The following is a 27712-nucleotide window of genomic DNA, read 5'->3' on the forward strand; positions in this document are numbered from 1 at the left end:
CCTTGGTGATGTTTTCAGAAAATTAATTAGGTTGATTAGTCAATGCCAGGAAAGGATGTGTACGTTTTCACAATATTTGACTAAATGTTATGAAGGGAACTGAAATCTTTAGTTTTATATATGGAGGAAAGATGACTGTTTTCCTGTCATTTCTGTTGCTTCCACAGTTTCTACAGTCTATGAAGATCTTTATGATGCCTTTTTTTTTTCTTTGAGACAGGGATTTGCTCTGTCGTCCAGGCTGGAGTGCAATGGCATGATCTTGGCTCACTGCAACCTCCACCACCTGGATTCAAGCAATTCTCATGCCCCAACCTCCCGAGTAGCTGGGACTACAGGCGTGTGCCACCACGCCCAGCTAATTTTTGTATTTTTAGTAGAGATGGGGTTTTGCCATGTTGGCCGGACTGATCTTGAACTCCTGACCTCAAGTGCTTTGTTTGCCTCGGCCTCCCAAAGTGCTGGGATTACAGGCATCAGCCACCGTGCCCGGCCACAATGCCTGTATAGAGTAGTACTTTTTTTTGTACTTTTCCCTATTAAAATACCTTTCTTGGGCTGGGTGCAGTGGCTCACACCTGTAATCCCAGCACTTTGGGAGGTCGAGGCAGGTGGATTGCTTGAACTCAGGAGTTTGAGACTGGCCTGGGCAACATGGTGAAATCCCAACTCTACAAAAACTACAAAAAATTAGCTAGGCATGGTAGTGAACCTCTAATCCCAGCTACTCGGGAGGCTGAGGTGGAAGGATCACTTGAGCTTGGGAGGCAGAGGTTGGTTGTGGTGAGTCGAGATTGTGCCACTACACTCCAGCCTGGTGACAGAGCGATACCCAATCTCAAAAAAAATGTTTTTTCCTTATGAATAACGCTGGGGTTCAAAATATATAATTATAAACAAAACAGATACCTTAGTGGCTTAGTATCATAAAGTCCAATATGTTCGGTTCTCAACTGAAACAACATTTTAATAGGCTTTGCTAAATGATTTTAAAAATAGGCCAATTCAAAAGTACCTGAGGCTGGGCGTGGTGGCTCATGCCTGTAATCCCAGCACTTTGGGAGTCCAAGGCCGGTGGATTGTTTGAGCCCAGGAGTTGAAGACCACCCCAGGCAACATGGTGAAACCCCGTCTCTACAAAAACTACAAAAATTAGCCAGGCATGGTGACATGCTCCTGTAGTCCCAGCTACATGGGAGACTGAGGTGGGAGGATCACTTGAGCTCAGGACATGGAGGCTGCTGTGAGCCATGATCATGCCACTACACTTAAACCTGGGTGATAGAGTGAGACCCAGTGTCAAAAACAAAAACAAAACAAAAGCACTTGAAACTATTAAATGTATAATATTACTCTTCCCTTACTGTAACTATGTTGCCAAACAGAATTTGCATATTGTCTTCCAAAACAAAAACAATAAAACAGAACGTAGGAATGGTCTGATGCTGCACCAGACAGGATTTCAGTCAGCACCATCACTCAGATGGCTTTCACATGTATTTTATACAGATGTAAAATTAAGATTAACTGGCCAGGCATTGTGGCTCACATCTGTAATCCCAGCACTTGGGAGGCCGAGGGGGGAGACAGAGCGAGACTGTTAAAAAAAAAAAAAAATGAGCCGGGTGCGGTGGCTCAAGCCTGTAATCCCAGCACTTTGGGAGGCCGAGACGGGCGGATCACGAGGTCAGGAGATCGAGACCATCCTGGCTAACATGGTGAAACCCCGTCTCTACTAAAAAATACAAAAAACTAGCCATGCGAGGTGGCGGACGCCTGTAGTCCCAGCTACTCGGGAGGCTGAGGCAGGAGAATGGCATAAACCCAGGAGGCGAAGCTTGCAGTGAGCCGAGATCCGGCCACTGCACTCCAGCCTTGGCGACAGAGCGAGACTCCATCTCAAAAAAAAAAATTAACCATCTTTTTATATTTTTTATTTTTTGTATTTTGTTTTGTAAGCTTAATCTTAATTTTTTCCTATTTATATTGGTGCTTGTATAAAGATTTTAGACTAAGAAAGTTTGCCAGCTATGGTATCCCTTTGAATAGTATTGAAAACTACATATTCATAGGTGCTATCTAGACCATAAAATTATTACTGTTGTCTAAGATTCTTTAGATATTAATTTGAAAATCTGCACAAAAGTATATCACTTTACTGAATGCAGCAAAGTTACTTGCCATTTATTTTACCCTGGAGACTTTTCTTTCTTATGGAAAAAGAGTGGGTTTTGAAGATAAGAAGGGCAGATGGGGTGGTAGGAATCGTTTTTTTAACCTCCAGGGCAAATCAACTGCAGCTGTGTAGTTGAAGGAGGCTGTTATTTCTCTGATGAGTATGCTGTGCGAAACGAGTTAGCCTCACCCAAATCTCAGCCTTGACAATCTCAACACAAATTTCTTTGGCCTGAGACAAGTACAGGACCAGCAGAAAAGCAAGCTGGAAAAAAGGTCAAAGGCAAGCAGTTTCCTCTGGAATAATGAACAATAAAAAATGGCTGTGAGAGGTCAACTGTTCCCAGTCACCTCCTGCTAAAAATATTAATCATAATTTACTCCGGGCCATTAAACTCAACTCCCTTGGCAAACACTCACATAAAACCTTCAAATATTCTACCAGACCTTGAAAGAGGGTTACTTGACTGTAAATAGCCAAGCCAGTCCCAATTTAAGACAGAATCCTTCTAATGTGACATTATATTGTTGTTGCTTGAAAAACATTTTCACAATCACAGTTCTCACATTTCTAAAATGGCAATTTCCAGAGAGAAGGGTGGAGTTTGATTTAATAACAAACCTTGTGCCTCATGCCCGGCTCATAATCCCAGCACTTTGGGAGGACAAGGTGGGCAGATCACTTGAGGCCAGGAGTTCAAGACCAGCCTGGCCAACATGGTGAAACCTATCTCTACTAAAAATACAAAAAAATTAGCTGGGCATGGTGGTGCACACCTGTAACCTCAGCTACTAGGGAGGCTGAGGCAGGAGAATTGTTTGAGCCCTGGAGGCAGAGGTTGCAGTGAGCCAAGATCACACCACTGCACTGCAGCCTGGGCAACGACACAGTAAGACTCTGTCTTAAAAATAACAACAGGCCGGGGCCGGGCACGGTAGCTCACACCTGTAATCCCAACACTTTGGGAGGCCGAGGCAGGTGGATCATCTGAGGTCAGAAGTTCAAGACTAGCCTGGTCAACATGGTGAAACCCCATCTCTACTAAACATACAAAAATTAGCTGGGCATGGTGGCGGTCACCTGTAATCCCAGCTACTCTGGAGACTGAGGCAGGAGAATCACTTGAACCCGGGAGGCAGAGGTTGCAATGAGCTGAGGTCGCACCACTGCACTCCAGCCTGGGCGACAACAGCGAAACTTCGTCTCAAAATAAATAAATAAATAACAGGCCAGCACGATGGCTCACGCCTGTAATCGCAGCACTTTGGGAGGCCAAGGTGGGTGGATCACCTGAGATCAGGAGTTCGAGACCAGCCTAGTCAACGTGGTAAAACCTCGTTTCTACTAAAAATACAAAAATTAGCTGCGCGCGGTGGCAGGCGCCTGTAATCCCAGCTACTTGGGAGACTGAGGCAACAATCACTTGAAGGCAAAGGCAGGGGTTGCAGTGAGCCGAGATCACACCACTGCACTCCAGCCTGGGCCACAGAGCAAGACTATCTCAATAAATAAATAAGGAAAAAAAAATCTTCCACTTAAATCTTTGCTGTTATTTGCCAAGCATGTTAGTAAGATGTTTAGGACTTTATCAACATATTACAGAAGGAGGATAAAAGGGGAAAACGTCTTTAAATTGGTACCTCGTTTTTCCACTAAGAGGGAAGAAAGGCTGAAATGGAACAGATTTTACTAAAATTACAAAAATACTATTAGGCTGTTCAGTTTTGTATTTCTGCATCTTGGAAATGACTTGATATTTTAGCAGGCTCCTAAATAGAATGGGTGAATGAAATTATTATTTATCTTCTCAAATGTCTTTATACCTATTTTTCTCTTAGATTTAAAGTAAATGGAAAACAACCTCAAGTCAACAAAGTCAACACAGAAATAGGAAATACTATTTTGTTAGAGATTGGCCCCATGAAAGAAAAACAAGGAAAGATATCTGAAATCTTTCCAGATAAAAGGTAATTAATAATCAAAGATAAATTGTAATCTGGTGTTTAACTGGTTTGTAATTTCTACAACTATCAGGAAGCATAGTTAAAGGGCCGGGTGCGGTGGCTCACGCCTATAATCCCAGCACTTTGGGAGGCTGAGGCAGGCGGATCACCTGAGGTCAGGAGTTCAACACCAGCCAGGCCAACATGGTGAAACCCCATCTCTACTAAAAATACAAGAATCAGCTGGGCTTGGTGCCGTGCGCCTGTAATCCCAGCTACTTGGGAAGCTGAGGTGGGAGAATCACTTGAACCTGGGAGGCGGAGGTTGCGGTGAGCCGAGATCACGCCATTCACTGCACTCCAGCCTGGGGGACAGAGTGAAACTCCGTCTTGAGAAAAAAGAAAAAGGAAAAAAAAAAAAAAAAAAAAAAAAAGCATGGTAAAAGAAAAAAACAGCCAAAAAAAAAGAAACATACTGGTGTATTCCAGTAGGAGAGACGGATATGTAGTAGTACTAAGAAGTATGTATCTGCCTCTGAGCTTTGGAAGTGTACTCTAAACATAGGTATTTAAACTTCAGGGGACAACATAATACAACTGCTCTCTCCACCCACAAAACAGACTGCAAATGTACACTGCCATGGAGGGATAATAATTATCTTCAGTGGCCAGGTGTGAGAATACCTTGTCAAGATATTATTTTTCAGCTGCGTACAGTGGTTCATGCCTGTAATCCCAGCACTTTGGGAGGCCAAGAGGGGCGGATCACTTGAGGTCAGGAGTTCAAGACCAGCCTGGCCAACATGGCAAAACCCCGTCCTTACTAAAAATACGTAAAAGTAGCCGGGCGTGGTGGCACACGCCTGTAATCCCAGCTACTCAAGAGGCTGAGGCAGAAGAATCACTTGAACCCAGGAGGCGGAGGTTGCAGTGAACAGAGATTGTGTCACTGATCTCCAGTCTGAGCAACAGAGGGAGACCTTGCCTCAAAAGAAAAAGAAAAAAGATTATTTTTTGGCCGGGCGCGGTGGCTCACGCCTGTAATCCCAGCACTTTGGGAGGCCGAGGCGGGCGGATCACGAGGTCAGAAGATCGAGACCATCCTGGCTAACATGGTGAAACCCCATCTCTACTAAAAATACAAAAAATTATCCAGGCGCATTGGCAGGCGCCTGTAGTCCCAGCTGCTTGGGAGGCTGAGGCAGGAGAATGGCGGGAACCTGGGAGGCGGAGCTTGCACTGAGCCAAGATCGCGCCACTGCACTCTAGCCTGAGTAACAGAGCGAGACTCCATCTCAAAAAAGAAAAAAGAAAAAAGAAAAAAGATTATTTTTCGTATTAGAATAAAATCAGCTAACCAAGTATTAATATTAACTGAAGTACTTTTAAACATTGTAAAACATTGTTCTGATTCGATGAAAGTTGTACTCTCTAAAGATTTTAATAATTCAACTTGAAGTAATCTATAACACTGGGGGAGAAAAATTAAGAACAGGGAAGACACAAACTATAATACTTCACAGATTTTGAAAGCACTTAAGGCACTTATGGTCTCTTTTGGTGAAATCTCAATTACTTTAAAAAGTTACGAGTTTGCATTTTTCTGCTTCACATTTTTTTTTTTCAAATGTCTTGCTTCATTGTCTATGTCTGTAGGATCCTTTTTAATCCCAGAGAAACCTGTATGGATAGTCAGTTACTTTAAATCTAAAGAGGGAAAGCAGCCAACTGAAGAATATGGCAACAAGACACATACCAGCCAGACACATCATCTTTCTCTTTATGATGTTCATCGTCGAGGTGGCAGCCTTATCTAACAGCACCACTCCCAGGGTAACACACATATTAAACAGGGAAATAATGAATGTTTCTGCTGCAAACTGAGCCTGACTAAATTTGCTGATATAATGCTTATGTCCTGTGCGAGGGTCCCTTTGGACATATGGTTCTCCTCTTATATAAGTCCACATTTGACCAGACGTCATCACAATCACAAAGCACAGAGTTAAAACTTCGCACAAGATTCTGCAAGAAATAGATTTCCTATTCCATTTCAAGAAATACCCAAGTCCGCCAGTGAGAGCCAAAAGTATCCCCAGCTTGAGGAGACCATGATAATTTGTAGGCTGTCTGATTCTGACGCTGACATGTGTTCTCTCTGCTACCCATTCAGCCATTTGGTCAGCAACGATATCGCTTCCTCTCAAATTATAAATGTCATCTGTTGTAAATTTCCACTGGGCAGAAAAGTGGAAGAAACTCGGAACTGACGTCACCTGGAGCGCTTCAAAGACCTCAGGGCTTTCATCATAATCCACCATTGCAAAAAATACCTTTGTGGTGAATGCACCAGGGCCTTGATAGGAGTTTGCCAAGATCTGAAATTCTTCGGCAGCACCTTTGCACATGACACATGAATTGAACTCGTGGAGAGCAGTAAGCATCACAATAACAGAATAGTTTTTTGGTGCATCTAATACAAAATGATAGAACATGGTGTCACTCATTCTTATCACTCTGTCTTTCTTGGTCCAATCCATCAGCTGGCTGACCTTTTTGGCCAACACCTTCTTCCATCGGGCAGGATGTGTAGGAGTCCCAGGAGCCACGAATACCAGGGCCACCACTATGGTCAAAAGTAGACACCAAAAGCGCCACACTTCTGCCATATTTGCTTACTTCTTTGTGTTATACCGCTGTTGCAAAATATGTAAGCCAAAATGTGATCATTTCTTCCTGCAATTAATTTGTCAAAGATTTTTTTCTTTCTGTCTTCTTCAATCCTGGTAAAGAGGCTATATCACAAATTCTTGTTCATGTCCAGTTTGCAAGTCATATATTAGAGTTTACAAAATAACCTGTGGAAAAAAATACTCTGTAATGAAAGGAGTTTGGGAAATAGTGTTCTGGCTTCAGTCCTGCTGAATGACTTGCAATTAACAAATCAGGCCGGGCACGGTGGCTCACGCCTGTAATCCCAGTACTTTGGGAGACCAAGCCAGGCAGATCACCTGAGTTCAGGAGTTTGAGAACAGCCTGGCCAACATGGTGAAACCCCGTCTCTACTAAAAATATAAAAATTAGCCAAGTGTGTTGGCGCATGCCTATAGTCCCAGCTACTCAGGAGGCTGAAGCAGGAGAATCACTTGAACCCAGGAAGGGAGGTTGCAGTGAGCCAAGATCGTGCCACTGCACTCCAGCCTGGGCAACAGAGCAAGACTCTGTCAAAACAAAACAAAACAAAACAAAAAAAAACAACCTAAATGCCTGCCGGGCAGCAGCTGGATCCACTGCGAACACATTCAAACTGCTCAAAAGCCAACCTCATCCCTCAATTGCCTACCAAGCCCTTGGTTCTCTACCGTTCTTCCCGTCCCTCCAATGATGTTTAACAACTGATGGACCCTTGTGGGACTTCTTTCTCTCATCCATTAAACCTGAGCTTGGCCCCTGGGCCCATCTGCCTGGGTTTCAATCCAGGCTGTACCACTTGTTAGTGATGTGACCTGGGCACGTCCTCACTGGCCTGTGCCTCAGTCTCCCTGCCTGTAAAGTGAAGATGGTAACAGTACCCACCTCATAGGATATGGTTCAGCAAAGCCCTCAGAACAGGACCAGGCCTGCACACCTGTCTTCCTCTCTATCCCAGCACCCCACGAGAGGCAGTGTGGAGCACAGCAGAGGGTCCTCTGGGTGGGGCCAGAACACCTGGATTTCTCTCCCTGCTTTTTAGCAGTGTGTCTCTTTTGTTACCTAAGAAAGTGGGGACAGTGCCCACCTCACCTATTAGTTGTGAAGATTAAATGTTAATATTTTTCCAACCCCTAGAACAGTACTAGACATAAGACACACATTTTTTTCCCCCTTCTCTCTTTTTTTAAAGAAATGGTTGAATATTGAGCATTGCTTCTCTGGTTTTTTGTGTTTTGTTTTGTTTTTTGAGACAGAGTCTCATTCTGTTCCCAGGCTGGAGTGCAGGGGCGCGATCTCAGCTCACTTCAACCTCTGTCTCCCAGGATCAAGTAATTCTCCTGCCTCAGCCTCCCGAGTAGCTGAGATTATAGGTGCGTGCCACTAGAGCATTGCTTCTCATACCCCAGTTACCTCTCTCAGGGTTGTGCCCTCTCCAAACATGATTATCATCCCTTGATCATTCCTTGTATGACCTTCAAGATGGGCAAAGTTGTTGGGCAAGACAGAATAGAAGAACTGTTGCAAACAACATTAACTATATGTCCATTGCTGGAGGGGACCTGCTGGGGAGTGCACCTGATTTTAATTTTAATTAATTTATTTATTTTTGAGACATAGTCTCATTCTGTCACCCAGGCTGGAATGCAGTGGCACGATCTCGGCTCACTGCAACCTCTGCCTCCAGGCTCAAGCGATTCTCCTGCCTCAGCCTCCCTAGTAGCTGAGATTACAGGTGCACACCACCATACTTGGCTAATTTTTGTAATTTTTTTTTTCACTCTTGTCACACAGGCTGGAGTGCAATGGCACAATCTCGGCTCACTGTAACCTCTGCCTCCTGGGTTCAAGCGATTCTCCTGCCTCAGCCTCCCAAGTAGGTGGGATTACAGTCACCTGCCACCACGCCCAGCTAATTTTTGTATTTTTAGTAGAAACAGGTTTTTACTACATTGGCCAGGCTGGTCTCGAACTCCTGACCTCAGGTGATCCACTTGCCTGTCTCCCAAAGTGCCAAATTTTGTATCTTTTGTAGAGACGGGATTTCGCCATGTGGCCCAGGCTAGTCTCCAACTCCTGGACTCAAGCAATCCACCTGGTCTCAGCCTCCCAAAATGCTGGGATTGCAGGCCTGAGTTGCTGCTCCCGGCCTACTTTTTCTATGTGCTGTTCGTTTGGTGGCAACCACTGTTTCTGAGGCTGACCTCGAACTCCTAGCCTCAAGCAATCCTACCGCCTGGGCCTCTGGAGTAGCTGGGATTACAAGCGTGAGCCACTGCGCCCGGTTTCATATTTTCTATCATGTCTATGCATACCTTTATCAAAATAAAAATGTTTAGGCCCGGGCAGTGGCTCACATTTGTAATCCCAGCCCTTTGGGAGCCGTGATGGGTGGATCGCCTGAGGCCAGGAGTTTGAGATCAGCCTGGGCAACATGGTGAAACCTCGTTTTTACTAAAATTTTTTTAAAAAATTTAGCCGGGAGTGGTGGCATGCGCCTGTGGCCCCAGCTAACTCGGGAGGCCGAGGTGGGAGAATCGCTTCAGCCTGGGAGGTCCAGGTTGCAGTGAGCCGAGACTGAGCCACAGCACTCCAGCCTGGGCGACCCAGCGAGACCCTGTCTGAGAAAACAACAAATGTTCATTTAATTTGTAAATCAAGTGAAAGCGCTGCGCTGATGCCCCCCCTCTCTCAGGCTCCGCCGGCCGCCCCTCGCCTACCCTAAAGGCCTCCGGGGACGCCGCCCTACGCCGCCGCGGTTGCCAAGCGAAGCACCCAGGCCAGGTAGGCCGCGGGGGAGGGTGGTTGCCTAGCAACCGGGGGTGCCAAACACTGGCGCTCAGAGCGGGGGGCGCGGAGAGCGAAGCAGGAAAGTAGGTAAGGGAGCTAGGAGAGTGGGGGCGCCCCCTTCCTCCGCGCCGGACCGGGATACTGATCTAAACCAAAGGCGATCATCCTGCGGAGGGGAAGAAAGCGGTTCGGCGGGGAACCGGCTTGACCCCAGCCCCTCCCACGGGGCCCTCCCCGTCCCGCCTCCCCCTCCAACAGTAGGCGAGGGCGAAGGGGCGGGAGGGCGTGGCGGCTACCAGACGGGGAGGGGGCGGCCCCCAGCTCCCCAGTGCCAACAGGCACGCGTCCCTGGAGAGAGAACAGGGCTCCTGCCCTTAGATCCCCCACGGGGTCTGGCCCGCAGCCTGGGGACGAAAGGAAAGGAAGCTCAACAAGGCATGGTTGGCTGGTGGCACGTGTGGAAACTGCATTAGGGCTATTTTTTTCTGACATCCTCCTACCCCCGCCCGCCAAGGCATTTGGCATTTCACACACACTTCGAGGCTTCCGGGACTCCATTATTATTCCTTTTTACCTGCTCCAGGACCTGCAAGGTCCAGGGGTTTGTGTCCGCCCCGGGACAGGAGGGAGGGAAACTTAATGCCTCACACAAAGTTGAGCAAAGCAAGGGCTGTCTCCAAGCAGGCTTCCAGCAGGAGGGGGCTCAGAGCAAAATGGACAGGAACAAGTTCTGCCTAGGGGGCGTGTGATCCAGGAGACCTCTCCTGAAAGGTCTCCCGCAGCCGTGTTTTGCCTCTGCAGGTGGTGTCTGTGAACAGGCCTAGGGGTTTCTGACCCTTCTGGTTTCTGTGCCATGGCCACGCTGAGCGTCAAGCCAAGTCAGCGCTTCCAGCTGCCCGACTGGCACACTAACAGCTACCTGCTATCCACCAATGCCCAGCTGCAGCGAGATGCTTCCCATCAGATCCGCCAGGAGGCCCGGGTGCTCCGCAATGAGACCAACAACCAGGTTGGGGTCGGGAACTCAGCTGGGTGGGCAAAGGGATAGCCCCCCAACCCTGTGACACCCTATTTATCTGGCCTGTCTCTCTCAGACCATTTGGGATGAACATGACAACAGGACTCGACTGGTGGAGAGGATTGATACTGTCAACCGGTGGAAGGAGATGCTGGACAAGTGTCTGACAGATTTAGATGCCGAGATCGACGCCCTGACACAGGCAGGAAGCCAGGACTGGGTGCCTGGGGGCTGCTGCCAAAACCTCCCCTCCTTCCCCACGGCTGGGTTGAGAAACCGTTGATGGGGGGTCATGAGTGGCATGTCCATCCGAGTCACTGGCTCCCTGCTAAAGTGGGGACAAGTGCTACTTCCCCATGGATGGCTCCACCAGCCCCCCTGCCCCTTCTTTTCTTTTTCTTTTCTTTTTTCTTTTTTTCTTTGAGACGGCGTCTGGATCTGTTGCCCAGGCTGGAGTGCAGTGGTGCGATCGCAGCTCACTGCAAGCTCCGCCTCCTGGGCTCAAGCGATTCTCCGGCCTCAGCCTCCTGAGTAAAGTAGCTGTGACGACAGGCGTGCGCCATCATTCCCAGCTAATCTTTGTATTTTTAGTAGAAACGGGGTTTCACCATTTTGGCCAGGCTGTTCTCAAACTCCTGACCTCAAGTGATCCACCCGACTCGGCCTCCCAAAGTGCTGGGATTACAGACGTGAACCACCATGCCCGGCCGCGCCCTCTTTTCTAGATGAAGGATTCAGCAGAGCAAAACCTGCAGGCCAAGAACCTACCTCTGGATGTGGCCATTGAGTGCCTGACCCTGCGGGAAAGCCGGCGAGACATTGATGTGGTGAAGGACCCTGTGGAGGATGAGCTGCAGAAAGAGGTGGAGGTCATCGAGGCCACCAAGAAGGCCTTGCAACAGAAGGTCAGCCAGGCCTTCGAGCACCTGTGGTAAGGGAGAGGCAGGTCGTCCGGATGTTCACGAGCCCCTGGAGGCTGTGTGCCTTCAATGTGGAACACAGATATTGTGGATGAGGAGCAACTGGCTCTTGTGCTACATTTTGGCCCTCTGGTGCCTGTGACAGAAACCACTCATCAATTGTAGCACTTTTCCCACTGCCTGGACATGGGCTGGGAATACTTCTCACCACCCTGCCCTGGACAGCCAGTACCACCGATTGGAAGCATGAGAGGTGACACTCATTTGCCACCACCCCTGAGTAGCTCCTGTGAGTGTGTGCGTATGAGCCTTTGTGAGCACAGCTACATCCGTGTGCCCCACGGGTGTGTAGGCGCATGGTGGCAGCATTTTCATCCAGCTGTGCTGCTCTTGGTCTCCGCAGTTGCAGCTCCATTGTCTTCTGCTGGGAAGGGTCATCCCAGCCTCCACTTCCTGCAGTGTTCCCTTCATTCTGTGAGGCCTGCCTCTGGGCCTTGGGGGATGGTCCTGATGGAGTCTGCGCTTTCCCCAGCCTCCTGCAGGAAGTCCGACAGCAGCTCAACTCCGACCATCGGGGCAAAATGGAGACACTGGAGATCGACAGAGGCTGTCTCTCTCTCAACCTCAGATCCCCAAACATCTCGCTGAAGGTCGACCCCACACGTGTCCCTGATGGGTAAGAAGAGTGTTTCAGCCAGTCTCTTCTCCTCCCCTCCCAGGCCACACCCTCATGACCTCCATTTTCCCTGCCACCTGCAGCTCCACCACACTCCAGCAGTGGGATGACTTCAGTCAGTTCAACAAGGACCGAGGGGAGGCTGAGATGAAGGCAGCCACAGAGCTGAGAGAGGCCATTGCTCTAACTATTGCTGAGGTGACGGGCCACCCACAGCTAATGGATGGCCCCAGTGTGTGCTCAGCCCTTATCTTCTGTTCCCTGCTGTGCACGTGGCCCCCTGCCCCTCGCTTGAGTAATATCCTCAGGCAGCCGTGAGTATAGACCCTTCCCTTGCCCTGTGTTTCCTCCTTCAGACCAACAACGAGCTTGAAGCCCAGAGAGTTGCAACGGAATTTGCCTTCAGGAAGCGGCTGCGGGAGATGGAGAAAGTGTACAGTGAGCTCAAGTGGCAAGAGAAGAATGTGAGCGTCTCCCAGGGCATGGACTTCCTGCTGTGGGATGAGGAGCCGCATGCCCCCGCCAGGAGGCACTGGATCAGGCGTGTACGGTGAGTCCAGCAGGTGGAAACCAGTCACTCTGTCCTCTGCAGACCTTGGAGGAGATCGCTGAGCTGCAGGAGGACATCCGGCACCTGGAGGAGGATCTGCGCACAAAGTTCCTGAGCCTGAAGCTGTCCCATACCCGGCTAGAGGCCAGAACCTACCGGCCCAATGTGGAACTCTGCCGGGACCAGGTGAGAGGGTGTCCCAGTGGGGGCACGGGCCCCCTGGCCAAGGTTTTCTCATATTCCTGATGGCGCAAGGGCACTGCTGTCACGGGGCAGCACTCAGGTAAAGGACAGTGTGGCTGACTTGGAACTCCCAACCCCTCTGCCTCCAGGCACAGTATGGCCTCACTGACGAGGTTCACCAGCTAGAGGCAACCATCGCTGCCCTGAAGCAGAAGCTGGCACAAGCACAGTAGGTCTGGGGAGTGGGTGGGAGGAGCAGTGAGACGATGCCCAGCAGTGGGGCCTCTTGCTGCCTGCTGGCTCCCTGGGGCTGTCTTCCTGACTAAAGGCTGTGCACTCAGCCCAGGCCTCCTAGCCTCATGGGGGCTGGGGGTTGTCAATGCCCTTCCCTAGGGACGCACTGGACGCCCTGTACAAGCACCTGGCCCGGCTGCAGGCTGACATTGCCTGCAAGGCCAACTCCATGCTGCTGGACACCAAGTGCATGGACACGCGGCGCAAGCTGACCGTGCCCGCTGAGAAGTTCGTGCCTGAGGTGGACACCTTCACACGTACCACAAATAGCACCCTGAGTCCACTCAAAAGCTGCCAGCTGGAGCTGGCCTAGCCTTGGAGGACTACGGGAGGAGGGCAGGGTTGGGTGGGCAATGGAAGGGGGGAGGAGAGAATGAATGGAATAAATGCAGAGGATCTCAGGCCGGCTGTTCTCTGCCCCACTGTATGTAGCCAGCAGGGAGAGGGTTCTATGGAGGAGTAAAGACGGGGAACACCATTCCCCCGCACTCCATGTACCAAATCCAATCTTTCCCCTCCCCTCAAGGAACCCCTCTCTGGGCTGGGCCAGCACTCCTGGGCTCCAGCAGCGCGGCCTCTACCTGGCTGTGCCCCAGCTGGCCCCTGGTCCGCCCTCTTGATGCTTAAGGAAGGCCCACAGCGGGCAAGGGCCTGGTGGGAGGGCTTGGGGGTGGTCCTGGCCTCGGTGGAGAGGGCCGGCTGGGGGTGCGGAGTTAGGGGTGCTCGCCTGCAGAAGGCAGTGGCCTGAAGTGATCCAGTGGTCCGGCTCAGTGCCCATCCCCCAGGGACCCCATAGCGGCCTTCCCATCCAGTTAGCCCAGTGGTGAGGAGCGGGAAGAACGGGGACTCAAAGCACAGACTGGCGGGAGCTGCGCGGCGCCGAGACTCCGGGCCGCTGGGCGGCGCTGTGGGCCGGGCGGCGGAGCGGTGACTCTAGGCCCCGGGGAGTGCTGCGGAACGGGAGTAGGGAAGCTGCGAGGGTGACACCGGAAGTGGCGAGCGGCCTGCGCGCGGATGGCGGCGGCGGCTATGGCTGTAGCTGGCGGCGGAGGGGCTGGCGCGGCCCGCTCTCTCTCACGCTTCCGAGGCTGCCTGGCTGGCGCGCTGCTCGGGGACTGCGTGGGCTCCTTCTACGAGGCCCACGACACCGTCGAGCTGACGTCAGTCCTGCGTCATGTCCAGAGCCTGGAGCCGGACCCCGGCACGCCCGGGAGTGAGCGGACAGGTGGGCGGGGCCGGGCGCACGTCAGAGGCCGTGCTAGTGGGAGACCGAAGGGGCGCGGAGCCTCCGGGGGCGACGGGTCGGGGGTGCGTGGGGATGAGACTGTCGAGGGCACCGGGGCCGGAGCCGGATGACCCGCAGACAGCTTGGGCTCAGCGAGTGCTAGCGCGATCTCCGGCCTTAGACGTCTCGCCCCGAACATCCCGTGCTTGGGGCGTGGCAGCACCGGGGCTTCAACCGTGCAGGGTGTGGATAAACCCATCGTAAGTTGAAAATACCTGAAGTGGAAAGTGCGCTTTCAGCTTAGACGACTGTTTTATCTGTACGCAGCCCTATCGGACGTCTAGGAGCCTATTGAATGCGTATCAGCGTTATCGGAAAGCCGAAAAAAACTTAAGTTGTACCATCCTAAGCCGGGGACTGCCTGTCCACCCTTGCCGACTTGACCTGTTTTTCCCGATTCTCTAGAGTCAGTACACCACCAGCCCGTTCTCCACCCCGCTGGGCGTGCTTTGGAAGCCTTACTGTAATCGCTTCCTCCCCCGCTTAAAACCCTGCTGTGATTTCCCGTTACCCTTAGTTCAGAGCTACATTCCTTAACGTGTCCGACGTGGTCCAGCCCTCCCGCACGTCTGCAGTTTGGTCTTCCACCAACCTTGGCCTTGCTTTCTGCTCTTCGGTTCCTCACACCATGCTTTCCCCTAGGCCAGGAGTTTGCATGTGCTGTCTCGCCTGTAAAACTAACTTTGTGCGCTCAGATCCCGGCTCAGGTAGCAGGTGTGAGGTCAAGCAGAGAAGGTGAATCTTCCTGGAGAGCAGGTAGCATAGTGAGAAGAAAGGGCCATAGTCAGAACCCTGGAGAACACCGGTAATTAAGAGGGAGAGAGGGAGGGAAGGGGGCTAGGGAAGGAAACAGTTTGATAGGATGAGGAGCAGGAGTGCCTATCAATGAAACCTAGGGAAAGAATTTCAAGATGAAGACACTGGTCACTGGTGGTGTGCTACAGATAAGTGAAGTAGGGGGGTATCTGGATCCAGAAACTATCATTTTCAATCTGGGCATGGTGGCACACAACCTGTAATGCAGCTACTCCAGAGACTAAGGTGGAAGGATCTTCGCTTAAGCCCAGGAGTTCGAGACTAGCCTGGGCAACATGGCAAGATCCTGACTATAAAAAAGAAAAACAAATAGACTGGAGCTGCAAGGATGGCAGCCACAAGGGGATGGAAGTTTTCCTTCAGAAATCAGCAGATCAAAGCATGACGTAGGCTGATAATAAATAAATACATAAAATAGAAAGCAGCAGGACATGGTGACTGACTTGGAATAAAGAATTGCTGAAAATCCCAATGCTGAGATCCTAAGGTTTCCCAGGCCCAGGAAAGTGAATGGGAGTGAGAAACTGACTTAAGGTCATTTTAGATGTGGTAACGCTAAAACATGAGTAGGGGCTGGGTGCCGTAGCCACAACTGTAATCCCAGCGCTTTGGGAGAGGCCACTTGAGCCCAAGAGTTTGAGACCAGCCTGGCAAAAAAAAAAAAAAAAAGCCCAAGCGTGGTGGTGTGCACCTGTAGTCCCAGTTACTCGGGAGGCTGGGGCAAGAGGCTCCTTGAGCCTGGGAGGTCGAGACTGGAGTGAGCCATGATCGTACCACTGCACTGCAGCCTAGGCAACAGAGTGAGACCCTGTACCAAAAAAATAATAAAATAATATAAACTAAAATAAAAGGTGAGCAGAGCCAGGCACAATGGCTCATGCCTATAATCCCAGCTGTTTGGGAGGCCAAGGCAGGAGGATTGCTTGAGCCCAGGAATTCAAGACCAGTCTGGACAACAGAGTGAGACCCTGTCTCTAAAAAAAATAAAAGTAGCTGGCTGTGATGATGCATGCCTATAGTTCCAGCTACTTGAGAGGCTGAGGCAGGAGGATAGCTTGAGGCCAGGAGTTCAAGACTGCAGTGAACCATGATTGCACCAGTGCACTCCAGTCTGGGCAACAGAGTGAGACTCTGTCTCCAAATAAATTTTAAAAAGGTGAGCAGGAGGCTCTCATCCTCCCTCCTCTCCCCACAGAAGCCTTGTACTACACAGATGACACAGCCATGGCCAGGGCCCTGGTGCAGTCCCTGCTAGCCAAGGAGGCCTTTGACGAGGTGGACATGGCTCACAGGTGAGGGGGATGGTCCTGGGCTGAGGCAAACCAGGTGGGCAAAGTTACTGCACCCCTTGACCAGAGGAATGACATCTGTGCATGCCCGCGCCCCCCACCCTCCACAGGAGCCTGTGTCTGGTTGGCACAGCTTTCCAAGCTAAAACAGCAGCACTGCTGGTGCAGGCTCCTTAGGCCCCCAAGGCTTTCTCTTTTTCCAAACCAGCCTCGATTTCTTCTCTCCCAACCCTTAGAGGCATCTTGTAAATCCCAATTCTGTCTCCCTTTCTGTTCCCTAGATTTGCTCAGGAGTACAAGAAAGACCCTGACAGGGGCTATGGTGCTGGAGTAGTCACTGTCTTCAAGAAGCTCCTGAACCCCAAATGTCGTGATGTCTTTGAGCCTGCCCGGGCCCAGTTTAACGGGAAAGGCTCCTATGGCAATGGAGGTGCCATGCGGGTAGCTGGTATCTCCCTGGCCTATAGCAGTGTCCAGGATGTGCAGAAGGTATTCAGGGCGGGCTGGCTTCTGGGCTGTCCCCTTCCTCTTCTGCAGCAGGGCTTCTGTGACAGCAGGTCTCCTCCTCTCTAGTTTGCCCGGCTCTCGGCCCAGCTGACACACGCCTCCTCCCTGGGTTACAATGGCGCCATCCTGCAGGCCCTGGCTGTGCACCTGGCCTTGCAGGGCGAGTCTTCCAGCAAGCACTTTCTCAAGCAACTCCTGGGCCACATGGAGGAGCTGGAGGGTGATGCCCAGTCTGTCTTGGATGCCAGGGAGTGAGTATGGGGCTGGAGGTGTGTGGTGTGGGGATGTGGGTGATCCAGGGGGCCTCTGGCATTGCCATAAACTGAAACCTTCCTTCCTTAATTGCAGACCCTAGGGAGGCATGGGCAGAAGCCCCTTCATCCTGTCTATGTTTCAAGGCTCTCAGGGTCCCAGAGAACAAAACGACCTGCTCACCCCCAGCCCTCTCCCACCTCTTGTCAGGGCACCTGTGCCTGGCTGGCAGCCTGACCACATCCCTGCTCGTTCTCACATGCAGCCCTCTCCCCTGTCCGTACCGCCACCCTGCTTGCTTTGACCTCCCTGAAATCTCTCCCCCAACCCACAGGTTGGGCATGGAGGAGCATCCATACTCTAGCCGCCTGAAGAAGATTGGGGAGCTTCTAGACCAGGCATCGGTGACCAGGGAGGAAGTGGTGTCTGAGCTAGGTGAGTGGGCCTGCCTGGGATTGTCTCTGCCTCTGTCATCCTTCAGGGTCGGTCTTGGGCTCAGGGGAGCATGGAGTCTTGCCTGCCGTCACACTGTACCCTGAGCTGCTGTGACACACAGAGTCATGGCAGGGTTGAGCTCAGCGCTTCTTGCTCCGAAGCTACAGCACCCTCAGCCTTGTGGATCAGCGTCCCCAGAAATGGCAGCTGGCCACTCGTCGTAAAAATGTTGATAGTGGATTTTATTTATCTAGCATCTGTACTGGGCGCTGTGCAGAATGCTTCCCAGACACGGTCTTGTTTCATCCTCACAACAGCCCTGTCAGAGAGTTACTAACGTTACTCCCTGTCTGCTTAAGGAGTTGAATCTGAGAGCGGGAAGCTTAGCGGTCCCCTAGGTAACTCTCCCAGTCACGCAGCCAGTATGTGGTGGAGCCAGGATTTGAGCCCAGGTGGTCTAACTGTAGAGCCTGAGATCTTAGTCACAGCCTGCTTGAAGCCAAGAGTGCTGACTTGTGTCAAATGGCAGGAGGCCTGGGGATGCATGGAGCCCCTCTAACGTGGCTTCCCCACAGGGAATGGCATTGCTGCTTTTGAGTCGGTGCCCACCGCCATCTACTGCTTCCTGCGCTGCATGGAGCCGGACCCTGAGATCCCCTCTGCCTTCAATAGCCTCCAAAGGACTCTCATCTATTCCATCTCACTTGGTGGGGACACAGACACCATTGCCACCATGGCTGGGGCCATTGCTGGTGCCTACTATGGGATGGATCAGGTGCCAGAGAGCTGGCAGCAAAGCTGTGAAGGCTATGAGGAGACAGACATCCTGGCCCAGAGCCTGCACCGTGTATTCCAGAAGAGTTTATGAGGGCCACAGCTGTTGGGGCTCTGCCAGGTCCCCTGGGACCAACTACAGCTCCAGTCGGAAACCCTGAGCTTCCTTGAGTGGGGCTCCCCACTCTCCCTGCATTGTGGAGCTGACTGACTACACCAGTGGGGCTGGGGTCTCTTCAGGGGATTTCACTGGAACAGTGAGCAAGGGACTGCTGCCTCGCTGGTGCTGGGTCTCTGGTTTGCTGCAGAGCCGTAGGGCACTCCCAGCTCCTCAGCAGGATGGAGGGACCCAGGCGGGTTTATTTTGGGGTACTTGTGGCATTTTCCTGTATTGTCTTGGACATGGGCTATGGGGAGGTGGAAATGATGAGCAGTAGCATCATTCCTCCCTGTTGGGTTTTAGCTAGTTTGCCAGCAAGCACATCCTAGCAGGGCCCCCGAGCAGCAGGTTGTGTGGATGAAGGGACAGGCACTTGCATCCAGCTGATCTAGGTCACACCTGGCTCTTGGCTGCCATGTGGCTTATTAACAGCTTCCAGTGGAAGTCGCAATAAACAGTTTCTGGTAAATCTCACCATTGTTTCCTGTTTCTCCTGCCCTGAATGGACTCTCCCCTGGCAGCCTGATCTCTGAAGACTAGTGACTCTGGTGCGCTGCACTGTCGTAGGAGCTGGGGCCCCACGGCCATGAGCTGCTGTGTTGCCAGACACTCCAGCTGGCTTCGTGTTCAGCCAGGAAGGGCACAGCAGGCATGGTTTGGTGGCTTTTCCTGTTGGAGATCACTCAGAGGGGCCCAGGCTGCTGGGCCGAGTGCTTTGCCAGAGTCAGCGGGTAGGAACAAGCCAGATTTTTCTGTTCTCAGAGCCTGACTTCCCCCAAACAGGAGCTAGGCCCAGCTGGGCCAGGAACAGGAACCCTGTAGAAGGATCCGGAGGGCCCTTCTGTCGTCAGACTACCAACCTTTGGGTGAGGAGGGCACCATCACAGGCCCCAGGTGGGTGAGTGCCGAGTGCCTCCTCCTGTGTCTTGGGACCAGTCAAAAGCCTTTCCCTGCAAGGAAGTTTCACACAGCATGTTTTTAGAGATGGGATCTCACTCTATTGCACAGGCTGGTCTCAAACTCCTGGGCTCAGGCGATCCTCCCACCTTAGCCTCCCAAGTATCTGGGACTGGCATCCATTCTGAAGAAAAGAAAATTGAAAGGGAGAAGATGCCTCCCCTCAAATTCCAGGGACATTCTCTGAGCATCCAGCCTTAGTGGCTAGCCAAGCATGCGGAGTCTGCAGCTGGCCTGCGGTTTCAGCACTGTCGGGCACATCTGTTTCAGTGAAGATGGGGTTCTGGCCAGGCTGAGGACTCTTCAAAACATGGATTGCTTCAGGTCCACCACCCAGAGCCCCAGCGCCAGGGACAGATCTTTCATGGCTGAGCGTGGCAGGCTGTGAGCAGGTGCTTTCCGCCCAGGACAGCTCCCCCAACCTGTCTTCGGCACTGGGCCTGGCACTAGCCCGGCCCTTAGGAGCAAAGATTCATGATTTCATTCATAATTTGTATCAGATGTTGAAACTTGGCCCTTGGACTACTGAGCCAGCTGTCATGCTCCACTACCCCTGAGCGCTTGCAAGAATATTCCAGTAAAGATTGAACCATCGCCCCCAGCTCCAGCCACTACCTGCCTTTGGTTTCTTAAAATGCCTCTTGGCATTTGCCTGGTGCACGGCCTTGGCAGCTTATGCGCATCAGGCACTTCTGATGTGGTGGTGACAGAAATCCAGGTTAGGGAGCTGGTGAGGAGTGCACGATCCTTAAGAGCAGGCACATGAGCCCCAGAGAGCTTCCTGGACGCCTTACAGAACCCAGAGGCTTGAGATACCTCTGTGTCAGTACCAGTTTCAGCACAGTGCTGTTTTATACAACAGGTTTTATTGAGGTTGTGTCAATATAGTTAACACGGTTGCTTGTCTTTTCAAAAGTTCCATTTTCTTTGATTCCCAAGGGCATTTTTCCTGATCTTCTGTGATACAGGGCACGTGATAGGTATATAGAGAGCTAAGCTTCCTATACCAAGTTAGAAGTGAAATGACTAGTGGAAAACATTTAAACTTTAATCTTAAAAAAAAATAGGAATCAGAATATAAAAATGCACAAGGTAATGTCGTTTTCATAGTTAAAATCTGACATTGTTTATCAAAGCTAGTCAGTTAAGTGGACACCTGCAACTCGAATCCCATAAACATTTTAGAAACGCCAACCACCCCTCCTGAAAGGCTTGAGGAATGAAATTCGGCAGAAGCTCAGCTCTGTGAAATAGCTCCCATTTTTTTTCTTGGGACCCTACTTAGTTCCCTGGGCTCCCGTTGGGAGCTGATTAATTTCTGCCAATCAGAACCCATCCCTAACACATCAGATGATAGTGGCTTTGACCTAGGGAAGAAGAGGTTGAGCAAAGAACCTCCAACAGGTATGGTTTGAGAGTCCTTAGTTGGTTCTCTTGGGCGTTAGGTAGTAAGAAATCCACCAGGAACCCCAGCCAAAACCTTTTCAAGTGTCACTTGGGCAGATTTGGGTTTTCATTTCTCCTTTTGAAGAAGTGAGCAGTCAAACAGCCTGCTTTGTTGGGAGAAATTGTGGGCAGGGGAGGAGGGGCGGCAAGGAGCCTGAGGGAACCCACTGCTCAGCCAGTCAGAAGTCAGCAGCCATCCTTCATTTCAACATGGACCGCCTGGACATGGCCAGACTTGGAGCAGTGCAACAAGATCACAGACCGAAAGACCCCAGTTCACACTTGGTACAGGGAGTGGGGCTGGCCTGGCGAGGGCCGAGCGCGAGGCCCTGAAGTTGCGGGGAAAGTGGCCATCTTTGCACGGGCAGGAATGTCTACCACGCCCAGCGCTAATCTCAGCTTTATCCACTCAGCTTGAACAAGGGACTGAGGGGTTGGGAGGGGCATCCTGCCCGTTTCCTGCAGAGGAGCTCCGATTGGGGAAAATGGCAGAAACGTCCAGAGCCAACTCATTCCAAAGGGACCTGCTGGCACCCTTTCTCTCCAAGCCTTAGCCTCCTGGGTCCTAGCCCTGCTTAGAACAGGAAATTGGAACCGGAGGGTGGAAGGAGAGGAAGCCCCCAAAGATGAACCCACCATATGGTTCTTATCAAGGAAAAGCAAGTGGGAGCTGTCCATCCCCCAGCTCGCATGCACCCTGTTGAGAGGGCCAAACGAGGGCTCTGCCTTGGGGACACCTGGCTGGGGTGGCAAAGATCCTCTTAACGATGTTGTATGAGAAAATGAGCCCGGCCCGCAGCAGGTGGAAGGGGAGAAAGGGAGGAGTGCTCATGTTTGGTCATGGTCGATTCCGCCTCTGCCACCATCTGTGCTAGACACTTCTAGACACTTCACAGAGGTTGATCTCTCTGGCCCGTAGGTGTCCCAGGGGCCTCTGTGCTGCCCTCAAGCTAAACAGCCAAAGCTGGTGGGGGCAGCCCAGGAGAAACGGGGATGGATGTGAAGAGCTGCCTCCTGCCCCAGGTCTGTGCCCCAAGCCCGCACAAACCGCCTTCCCCATGGCTGCCACTGGAGCAGTGAAAGGGGGTTGCCCTTTCCCAGGGCAACAGGCACTGTGCCCGCCGCGGACATGTCTGATGCCACAGCATCACCATGGGGGCTGCAGTCCTGGCAGGGCGTCCACACTCGTCACCTCAATGGTCCCCTCTTCTCCCTTTCCCTTGGAGGGAAACCCCACAGTCCTTAGTCCACTGTTATATGCTGGAGGTCCCACGGGGAGCTGGAGGAGTCCCAGCCAAGGGCTGTGAGGGAGGCCATGCCCCATTCCTCCAGCAGGTGCCATCAGGGAGCCAGTGGGAAGGGCCATCTCCCCAGGTGGCGGGGTGGGGAGCTGAGCTCCCTCTCAGCTCGTTCAGGGCCCAGCAGAGGCCAGGACTCACAAGGGGCTGGGCTGTGTACCCCAGGGCCCATGGGGTGCAACCCTGACACTGCACAGACATTTGGGGGAAAGAAACTCAGGCCAGCCCCTTCCAGAAACAATCTCAACCTGCATGCAGGGAGAAAGCAAGTCACTCTCCTCGGGCCAAGGCCACGGCTGCCTCTGTTCAGCTTTTGGTTTTTTTTTTCTTTAAATGGAGGTTCTTTGTAACTGAAAAGGTCGCTCTACCACTAAAGAGGAGGAGGCCAGGGCAGCAGGGCCCCCCGCGGGTTATGTGGGGCAGAGCAAGAATCCCGAAAAGGAGGAGTGGATGTACTCCGTGGAGTAGAGGCCGTTGGCCTGGTCCGACGGCATCTGCACCCAGACCTGGTCGTTGGGCCGCAGCTGGAGCACGGCCCCGCCAGATGCCTGGTCCAGGTAGCCCTTCTTGTATTCATCGTAGGTATAGGTGGCCGGCACGTTGTTCTTGTACAGGGCCACCCACACGTTGGTGCCCTTGACGTGCACATGGTAAGCAAAGTAGTAGACGCCGCCCACAGGGCAGGTGAAGATGCCAGTGGCTGGGTTGTAGCCGCTGTGGCCATTGTAGAGAGTCCGGTCAAATTTCACAGGCATGCCCGAGGCGGGGAAGGGCGAGGTGAGCACTGCAGTGAAGGCCGGTGTGGCATGGGCAGACAGCTCGCCCAGCCCAAATTGTGGCTTGCCCCCCTTGCCCAGCACGGCGCCCTCCACACCGCCGTTGGGCAGGTGCAAGCCTGCAATGCCAGTCTCATCGAAGGCCCCAGGGGCACCAGGGGGTCCCGGAGGCCCGGGAGGCCCAGGAGGGCCTGTGATTCCAGGGGAGCCAGGGACCCCTGGGGGCCCCGTGGGCCCAGCCGTGCCAGGTTCCCCTGCTTTCCCCTCTCCAGGGGGCCCTGGCAGGCCTGGTTCACCCTTCAGGCCTGGCAGACCTTGAGGCCCAATAGGGCCAGCTGGACCCTGGAGTCCTGGGATTCCTGAGGGACCCCTCAGGCCAGGCTGCCCAGGGAGCCCCAAGTCACCTTTCTGCCCCAGGGCTCCTGCCAACCCTGGTCCTCCAGGGCGGCCTGTGAAACCCGGCTCACCCTTGGGCCCAGTTGGTCCAGGGGGTCCATGGGCCCCAGGAAGTCCCCTCTCACCTGGGAGCCCTGGTTTCCCAGCCAGGCCACTAGGCCCCTGGTCACCTCGAATGCCAGGCACTCCTGGGGGTCCTCCAGGCCCTGCCTCACCCTTAGGCCCAGGGGGGCCACGTCTGCCAGGAAGCCCTGCAGACCCAGGAAGTCCAGGGGGACCCCCAAGACCCTGTGGGCCCGGCTCCCCTGGCTCCCCATCCTCCCCTGGCTCACCCCTGTCCCCCAAGAGCCCTGGGACCCCAGCTGGGCCCCTATCCCCCTTGGGGCCTGGCAGTCCTGGCATCCCATAGCCAGTGGGGCCTATCAGCCCAGGGGGGCCCCGGGTCCCTGGTTCCCCTTTGGCCCCTGATGGGCCCTGTGGCCCTGGCAACCCTGCTGCCCCTGGGACCCCCACACCATCTACTCCAGGGGGTCCTTTTGGGCCCACAGCGCCTGGCTCCCCCCTGGGGCCTGGAACTCCAGGAGGCCCAGACTCACCCTTGTCTCCTGGGGCCCCAGGAAGCCCATCCAAACCGGGTTTGCCTAAGCCAGCTGCACCAGGGAGGCCCGGGGGGCCAGGGGCACCCCCCTGCCCTGGGGCCCCAGGCAGCCCGGGCTGGCCCACTCCATGATCCCCCTTGAGGCCTCGATCACCTGGGGGCCCAGGCTCCCCCTGGGGCCCTGGCTCCCCCTGGAATCCTGGGGGTCCTGGCACCCCCTGGGCACCTGGTTTTCCAGGGATAGTAATGCCTGAGGGGCCCGGGAGGCCAGGGGGTCCTGGGGGCCCCCGGAGGCCCTGGTCCCCTCGTATTCCTGGCTCCCCCCGAAGCCCCGGCTGCCCTGGTGGTCCGACTTTGCCAGGGAGCCCTGGGGGACCAGCCTTGCCCATCCGGGAGAAGCCAGGGGGGCCAGCAGGGCCAGGCTGCCCATGGAGTCCTGGCTTTCCCGTGCCTGGTTTTCCTGGGAAGCCGGGGGGACCAGGGGGACCCCGAGGCCCAGGCTTCCCGGGGGGGCCAGGCTCTCCCTTCAGGTCCATTGGCAGCAGCGGTAGAGGCATTTCTGAGAAAGAAAGAGAAGGGGGCAGTCAGGGGCCTGAACTGTGGGGACAGGGGACCCCATCTACCCCTTCCCCATTCCAGTATGAGGTACGCGGGAGAGGAAGAATGGGGCTGCCCCTCATTGCTCTCATGGAAGACGGGCTTTGGGGGTGGTTGGGGGCGACAGGGTGTCCTCACCAAGGGCTCCTAACACCCAACCTACCCAGGCTGGGCCTCCTCCATGAGCCTGGCTGATTCTCACCTCTCATCCCTGCATGACCTGAAGGTGGAGTGGCCACCAGGTGGCACCAGCAGCCCACCTTAGAGCCGGTGGGAGCAGAGCCCCACCTCCCAACTTCCCAGTTCATCTGCCCCTGGGAAGACCACCTGTGCCAGCCAACTGCACCCGTTTCCAGGCCCTCTGGGGTATTAGGAAAAACAGTGGAGGTGGGAAGATTGGTGAGGAATGAGGGGCTGTGGGGGGCACCTGAGATCTGATGGCTGTCAGGGAGGCAGGGGATTCGGGGGTTGGGAGCGATTTGAGGCACTGTGGGGTGAGGAGGCTCTCACCCAGGTACTGGCCTTTGCCCTCACGGAAGGGCGGTCCCACAGGTCCTTTCTGCATGGGCTGGATGTACTTTACCGGGGCATAGCCTGCTGCCCCACCGGCCCCGCCACCAGAGGACGCCCGCGGCCCACACCCCAGCACCAGTAGCAGCAGCAGCAGCGAAGACAGGGGTGTCAGAGTCCCCCGCATGGCGTCCGCGGACGTGCTGCAGAGAAGAACAGAGAAAGTCATCAAGCCAGCCCTCGGGCACCAGACCCGGGATCACCAAAAGATCAGAATTTAGAGATTACACTCCATTTTAGTCAAAAGACTGAGAAGCAATTCCGAATTTAGATATTATTCACAAGCAATTTCCAAAGTCGTGGGGGTCTGCCTAAGCCACCTCCTAAACTTCTTCAGACCATGCCTGTGGCTGTGCATCTCCCCCACCAACTCCGAGGGCCCAGCCTCCCCAGGACAGCGCCTCCTCAAAACCAGCCAGTCACTCTCTGCAGCCAGGCGTGCCTTCTAGAGCAGTCTGACCTCCCCTGCTAAAAGCTCTTGGATGTCAACACCCATTTCCATTGCTGGGCCAGCTGTCTGCCAGGCACTAGGCTGAGCTCTTAGGGACATGAACTCACTTAATGCTCAAAACACTTTAACAAAGTATTATTATTGTCATCTCCATTTTCCAGATGATAAAACTAAAGCAAAGGCCTTGAGGAAGCAGAGCTAGGATTTGTCTTAGGTCTGTCTGACTCTACCTTCTGCTGATGCTCTTCTGGACTCCCTGCCACACACATTTGGGATCAAGTCTATGGTGCTTACTATAGCATTCAAGGCTTTTTTTTTTTTTTCTGAGACATCATTTTGCTCTCCCAGTGCAATGTGCAATGGCACCATCCTGGCTCACTGCAACCTCCGCCTCCCAGGTTCAAGTGATTCTCATGCCTTAGCCTCCCAAGTAGCTGGAATTATAGGCGTGTGCCACCACGCCTGGCTTTTTTTTTTTTTTTTTTTTTTTTTTTTTTTTTTTTTTTTTTGAGACGGAGTCTCGCTCTGTCGCCCAGGCTGGAGTGCAGTGGCCGGATCTCAGCTCACTGCAAGCTCCGCCTCCCAGGTTCACGCCATTCTCCTGCCTCAGCCTCCCGAGTAGCTGGGACTACAGGCGCCGCCACCTCGCCCGGCTAGTTTTTTTGTATTTTTTAGTAGAGACGGGGTTTCACCATGTTCACCAGGTTGGTCTCGATCTCCGGACCTCGTGATCCACCCGTCTCGGCCTCCCAAAGTGCTGGGATTACAGGCTTGAGCCACCGCGCCCGGCCTTTTTTTTTTTTTTTTTTTTTGAGATGGAGTCTCACTCTGTCACCCAGGCTGGAGTGCAGTGGCGCCATCTCAGCTCACTGCAAGTTCCGCCTCCCGGTATCACGCCATTCTCCTGCCTCAGCCTCCCGAGTAGCTGGGACTACAGGCGCCCGCCACCACACCCGTCTCCTTTCTTTTGTATTTTTAGTAGAGACGGGGTTTCATCGTGTTAGCCAGGATGGTCTCCATCTTCTGACCTTGTGATCCACCCGCCTCGGCCTCCCAAACTGCTGGGATTACAGGCGTGAGCCACCGCGCCCGGCCAATTTTTGTATTCTTAATAGAGATGGGGTTTCGCCATGTTGTCCAGGCTGGTCCCGAACTCCTGACCTCAGGTGATCTGGTTGCCTCAGCCTCCCAAAGTGTTAGGGTTACAGGCATGAGCCACCGCGCCCAGCCGGCATTCAAGGCCTTTCTAACCTACTCTGTGCCTGTGTCTCCAACTCTATTGCCTGCTATCCCTTTCTTTACCCCTCACCTCCCCACACCTCCACCCAGTAAACCAGAACTTGAAGTTCCCAGGCACCGGGCACCTTAATACTTCTGGCCTTTGCGCCTGCTATTTCTCTGCCTGCGATGTTATCTTCCTCCCCTACTCATCTTTTATGGCCCTGGGAAGCTGTCATCCCTTCCTCTATAAAGCCTCGCTTCTTTGTGCCCTGACCTATGCTTGTCACAGCATTTGGCTCAACTCAGAGAACAAAGCTTGGGTGGGGAAGAAGCACAGACTCCGGAACCGGCCAGGCAGTCTTCCCCTTCCCCTTCCCAGCTACGGGAGCCTGGGCAGGAGGTCTCCTCATCCGTGAAATGAGAAAGGATGTCCACACAATAACCTGTATGTGAATGTGCATAAGAGCCATATTCACAGCAGCCAAAAGTAGAGACAATGCAAATGTCCATGGACAAAGAAAATGTGGTACCGCCATACAATGGAATATTACTCAGCAATGAAAATGAATGAAGTACAGGCTGGGCATGGTGGTGTGCACCTGCAGTAGTCCCAGCTACTCGGGAGGCTGAGGTGGGAGGATTG

General features: G+C 53.2%; 5 protein-coding genes and 1 long non-coding RNA gene across 11 annotated transcripts in view; 3 read left to right on the forward strand and 3 right to left on the reverse strand.

Moving 5' to 3' along the window:
* PSMB2 (proteasome 20S subunit beta 2) overlaps positions 1-27712 on the reverse strand; it is a 623524-nt gene that overhangs the window by 492113 nt on the left and 103699 nt on the right. The window lies entirely within an intron of this gene.
* On the reverse strand, positions 5538-9592 carry LOC126960273 (magnesium transporter protein 1-like). 2 transcript variants are annotated; one of them, XM_050800167.1, is made up of 2 exons: positions 9531-9592; positions 5538-6977 (listed from the first exon to the last, which is right to left on the reverse strand). In XM_050800167.1, exon 2 carries the CDS (start codon positions 6786-6788, stop codon positions 5784-5786), a length of 1005 nt encoding a protein of 334 aa, XP_050656124.1. In that variant the 5' UTR covers positions 6789-6977; positions 9531-9592; the 3' UTR covers positions 5538-5783. The 2 variants fall into 2 exon arrangements, with proteins under 2 accessions (XP_050656124.1, XP_050656123.1); XM_050800166.1 differs by lacking the exon at positions 9531-9592 and adding an exon at positions 7696-7904.
* On the forward strand, positions 9572-13642 carry TEKT2 (tektin 2). 4 transcript variants are annotated; one of them, XM_050799542.1, is made up of 10 exons: positions 9572-9594; positions 10402-10609; positions 10695-10820; positions 11344-11549; positions 12071-12214; positions 12298-12412; positions 12571-12678; positions 12807-12950; positions 13097-13176; positions 13341-13642. In XM_050799542.1, the coding sequence occupies exons 2-10, from the start codon at positions 10454-10456 to the stop codon at positions 13552-13554; spliced, it is 1293 nt and encodes a 430-aa protein (XP_050655499.1). In that variant the 5' UTR covers positions 9572-9594; positions 10402-10453; the 3' UTR covers positions 13555-13642. The 4 variants fall into 4 exon arrangements, with proteins under 4 accessions (XP_050655499.1, XP_050655470.1, XP_050655479.1 ...); XM_050799513.1 differs by lacking the exon at positions 9572-9594 and adding an exon at positions 9612-9687; XM_050799522.1 differs by lacking the exon at positions 9572-9594 and adding an exon at positions 9679-10055.
* ADPRS (ADP-ribosylserine hydrolase) lies at positions 14207-19233 on the forward strand. The gene is made up of 6 exons (XM_050800138.1): positions 14207-14466; positions 16538-16634; positions 16913-17120; positions 17205-17389; positions 17725-17825; positions 18401-19233. Exons 1-6 carry the CDS (start codon positions 14256-14258, stop codon positions 18691-18693), a joined length of 1095 nt encoding a protein of 364 aa, XP_050656095.1. The 5' UTR covers positions 14207-14255; the 3' UTR covers positions 18694-19233.
* Positions 18939-27712, forward strand: part of LOC126961137 (uncharacterized) — a 65884-nt gene continuing 57110 nt past the window's right edge. The window contains exon 1 of the long non-coding RNA XR_007728203.1: positions 18939-19014. This is a non-coding gene — a long non-coding RNA (uncharacterized LOC126961137). The remainder of the gene's footprint in view (positions 19015-27712) is intronic.
* Positions 20564-25540, reverse strand: COL8A2 (collagen type VIII alpha 2 chain). 2 transcript variants are annotated; one of them, XM_050798350.1, is made up of 2 exons: positions 25338-25540; positions 20564-24789 (listed from the first exon to the last, which is right to left on the reverse strand). In XM_050798350.1, exons 1-2 carry the CDS (start codon positions 25522-25524, stop codon positions 22871-22873), a joined length of 2106 nt encoding a protein of 701 aa, XP_050654307.1. In that variant the 5' UTR covers positions 25525-25540; the 3' UTR covers positions 20564-22870. The 2 variants fall into 2 exon arrangements, with proteins under 2 accessions (XP_050654307.1, XP_050654315.1); XM_050798358.1 differs by having other exon boundaries at positions 25477-25525.

This window comes from Macaca thibetana, chromosome 1, assembly GCF_024542745.1.
Source record: "Macaca thibetana thibetana isolate TM-01 chromosome 1, ASM2454274v1, whole genome shotgun sequence".
Classification (NCBI taxonomy): Eukaryota; Metazoa; Chordata; class Mammalia; order Primates; family Cercopithecidae; genus Macaca; species Macaca thibetana.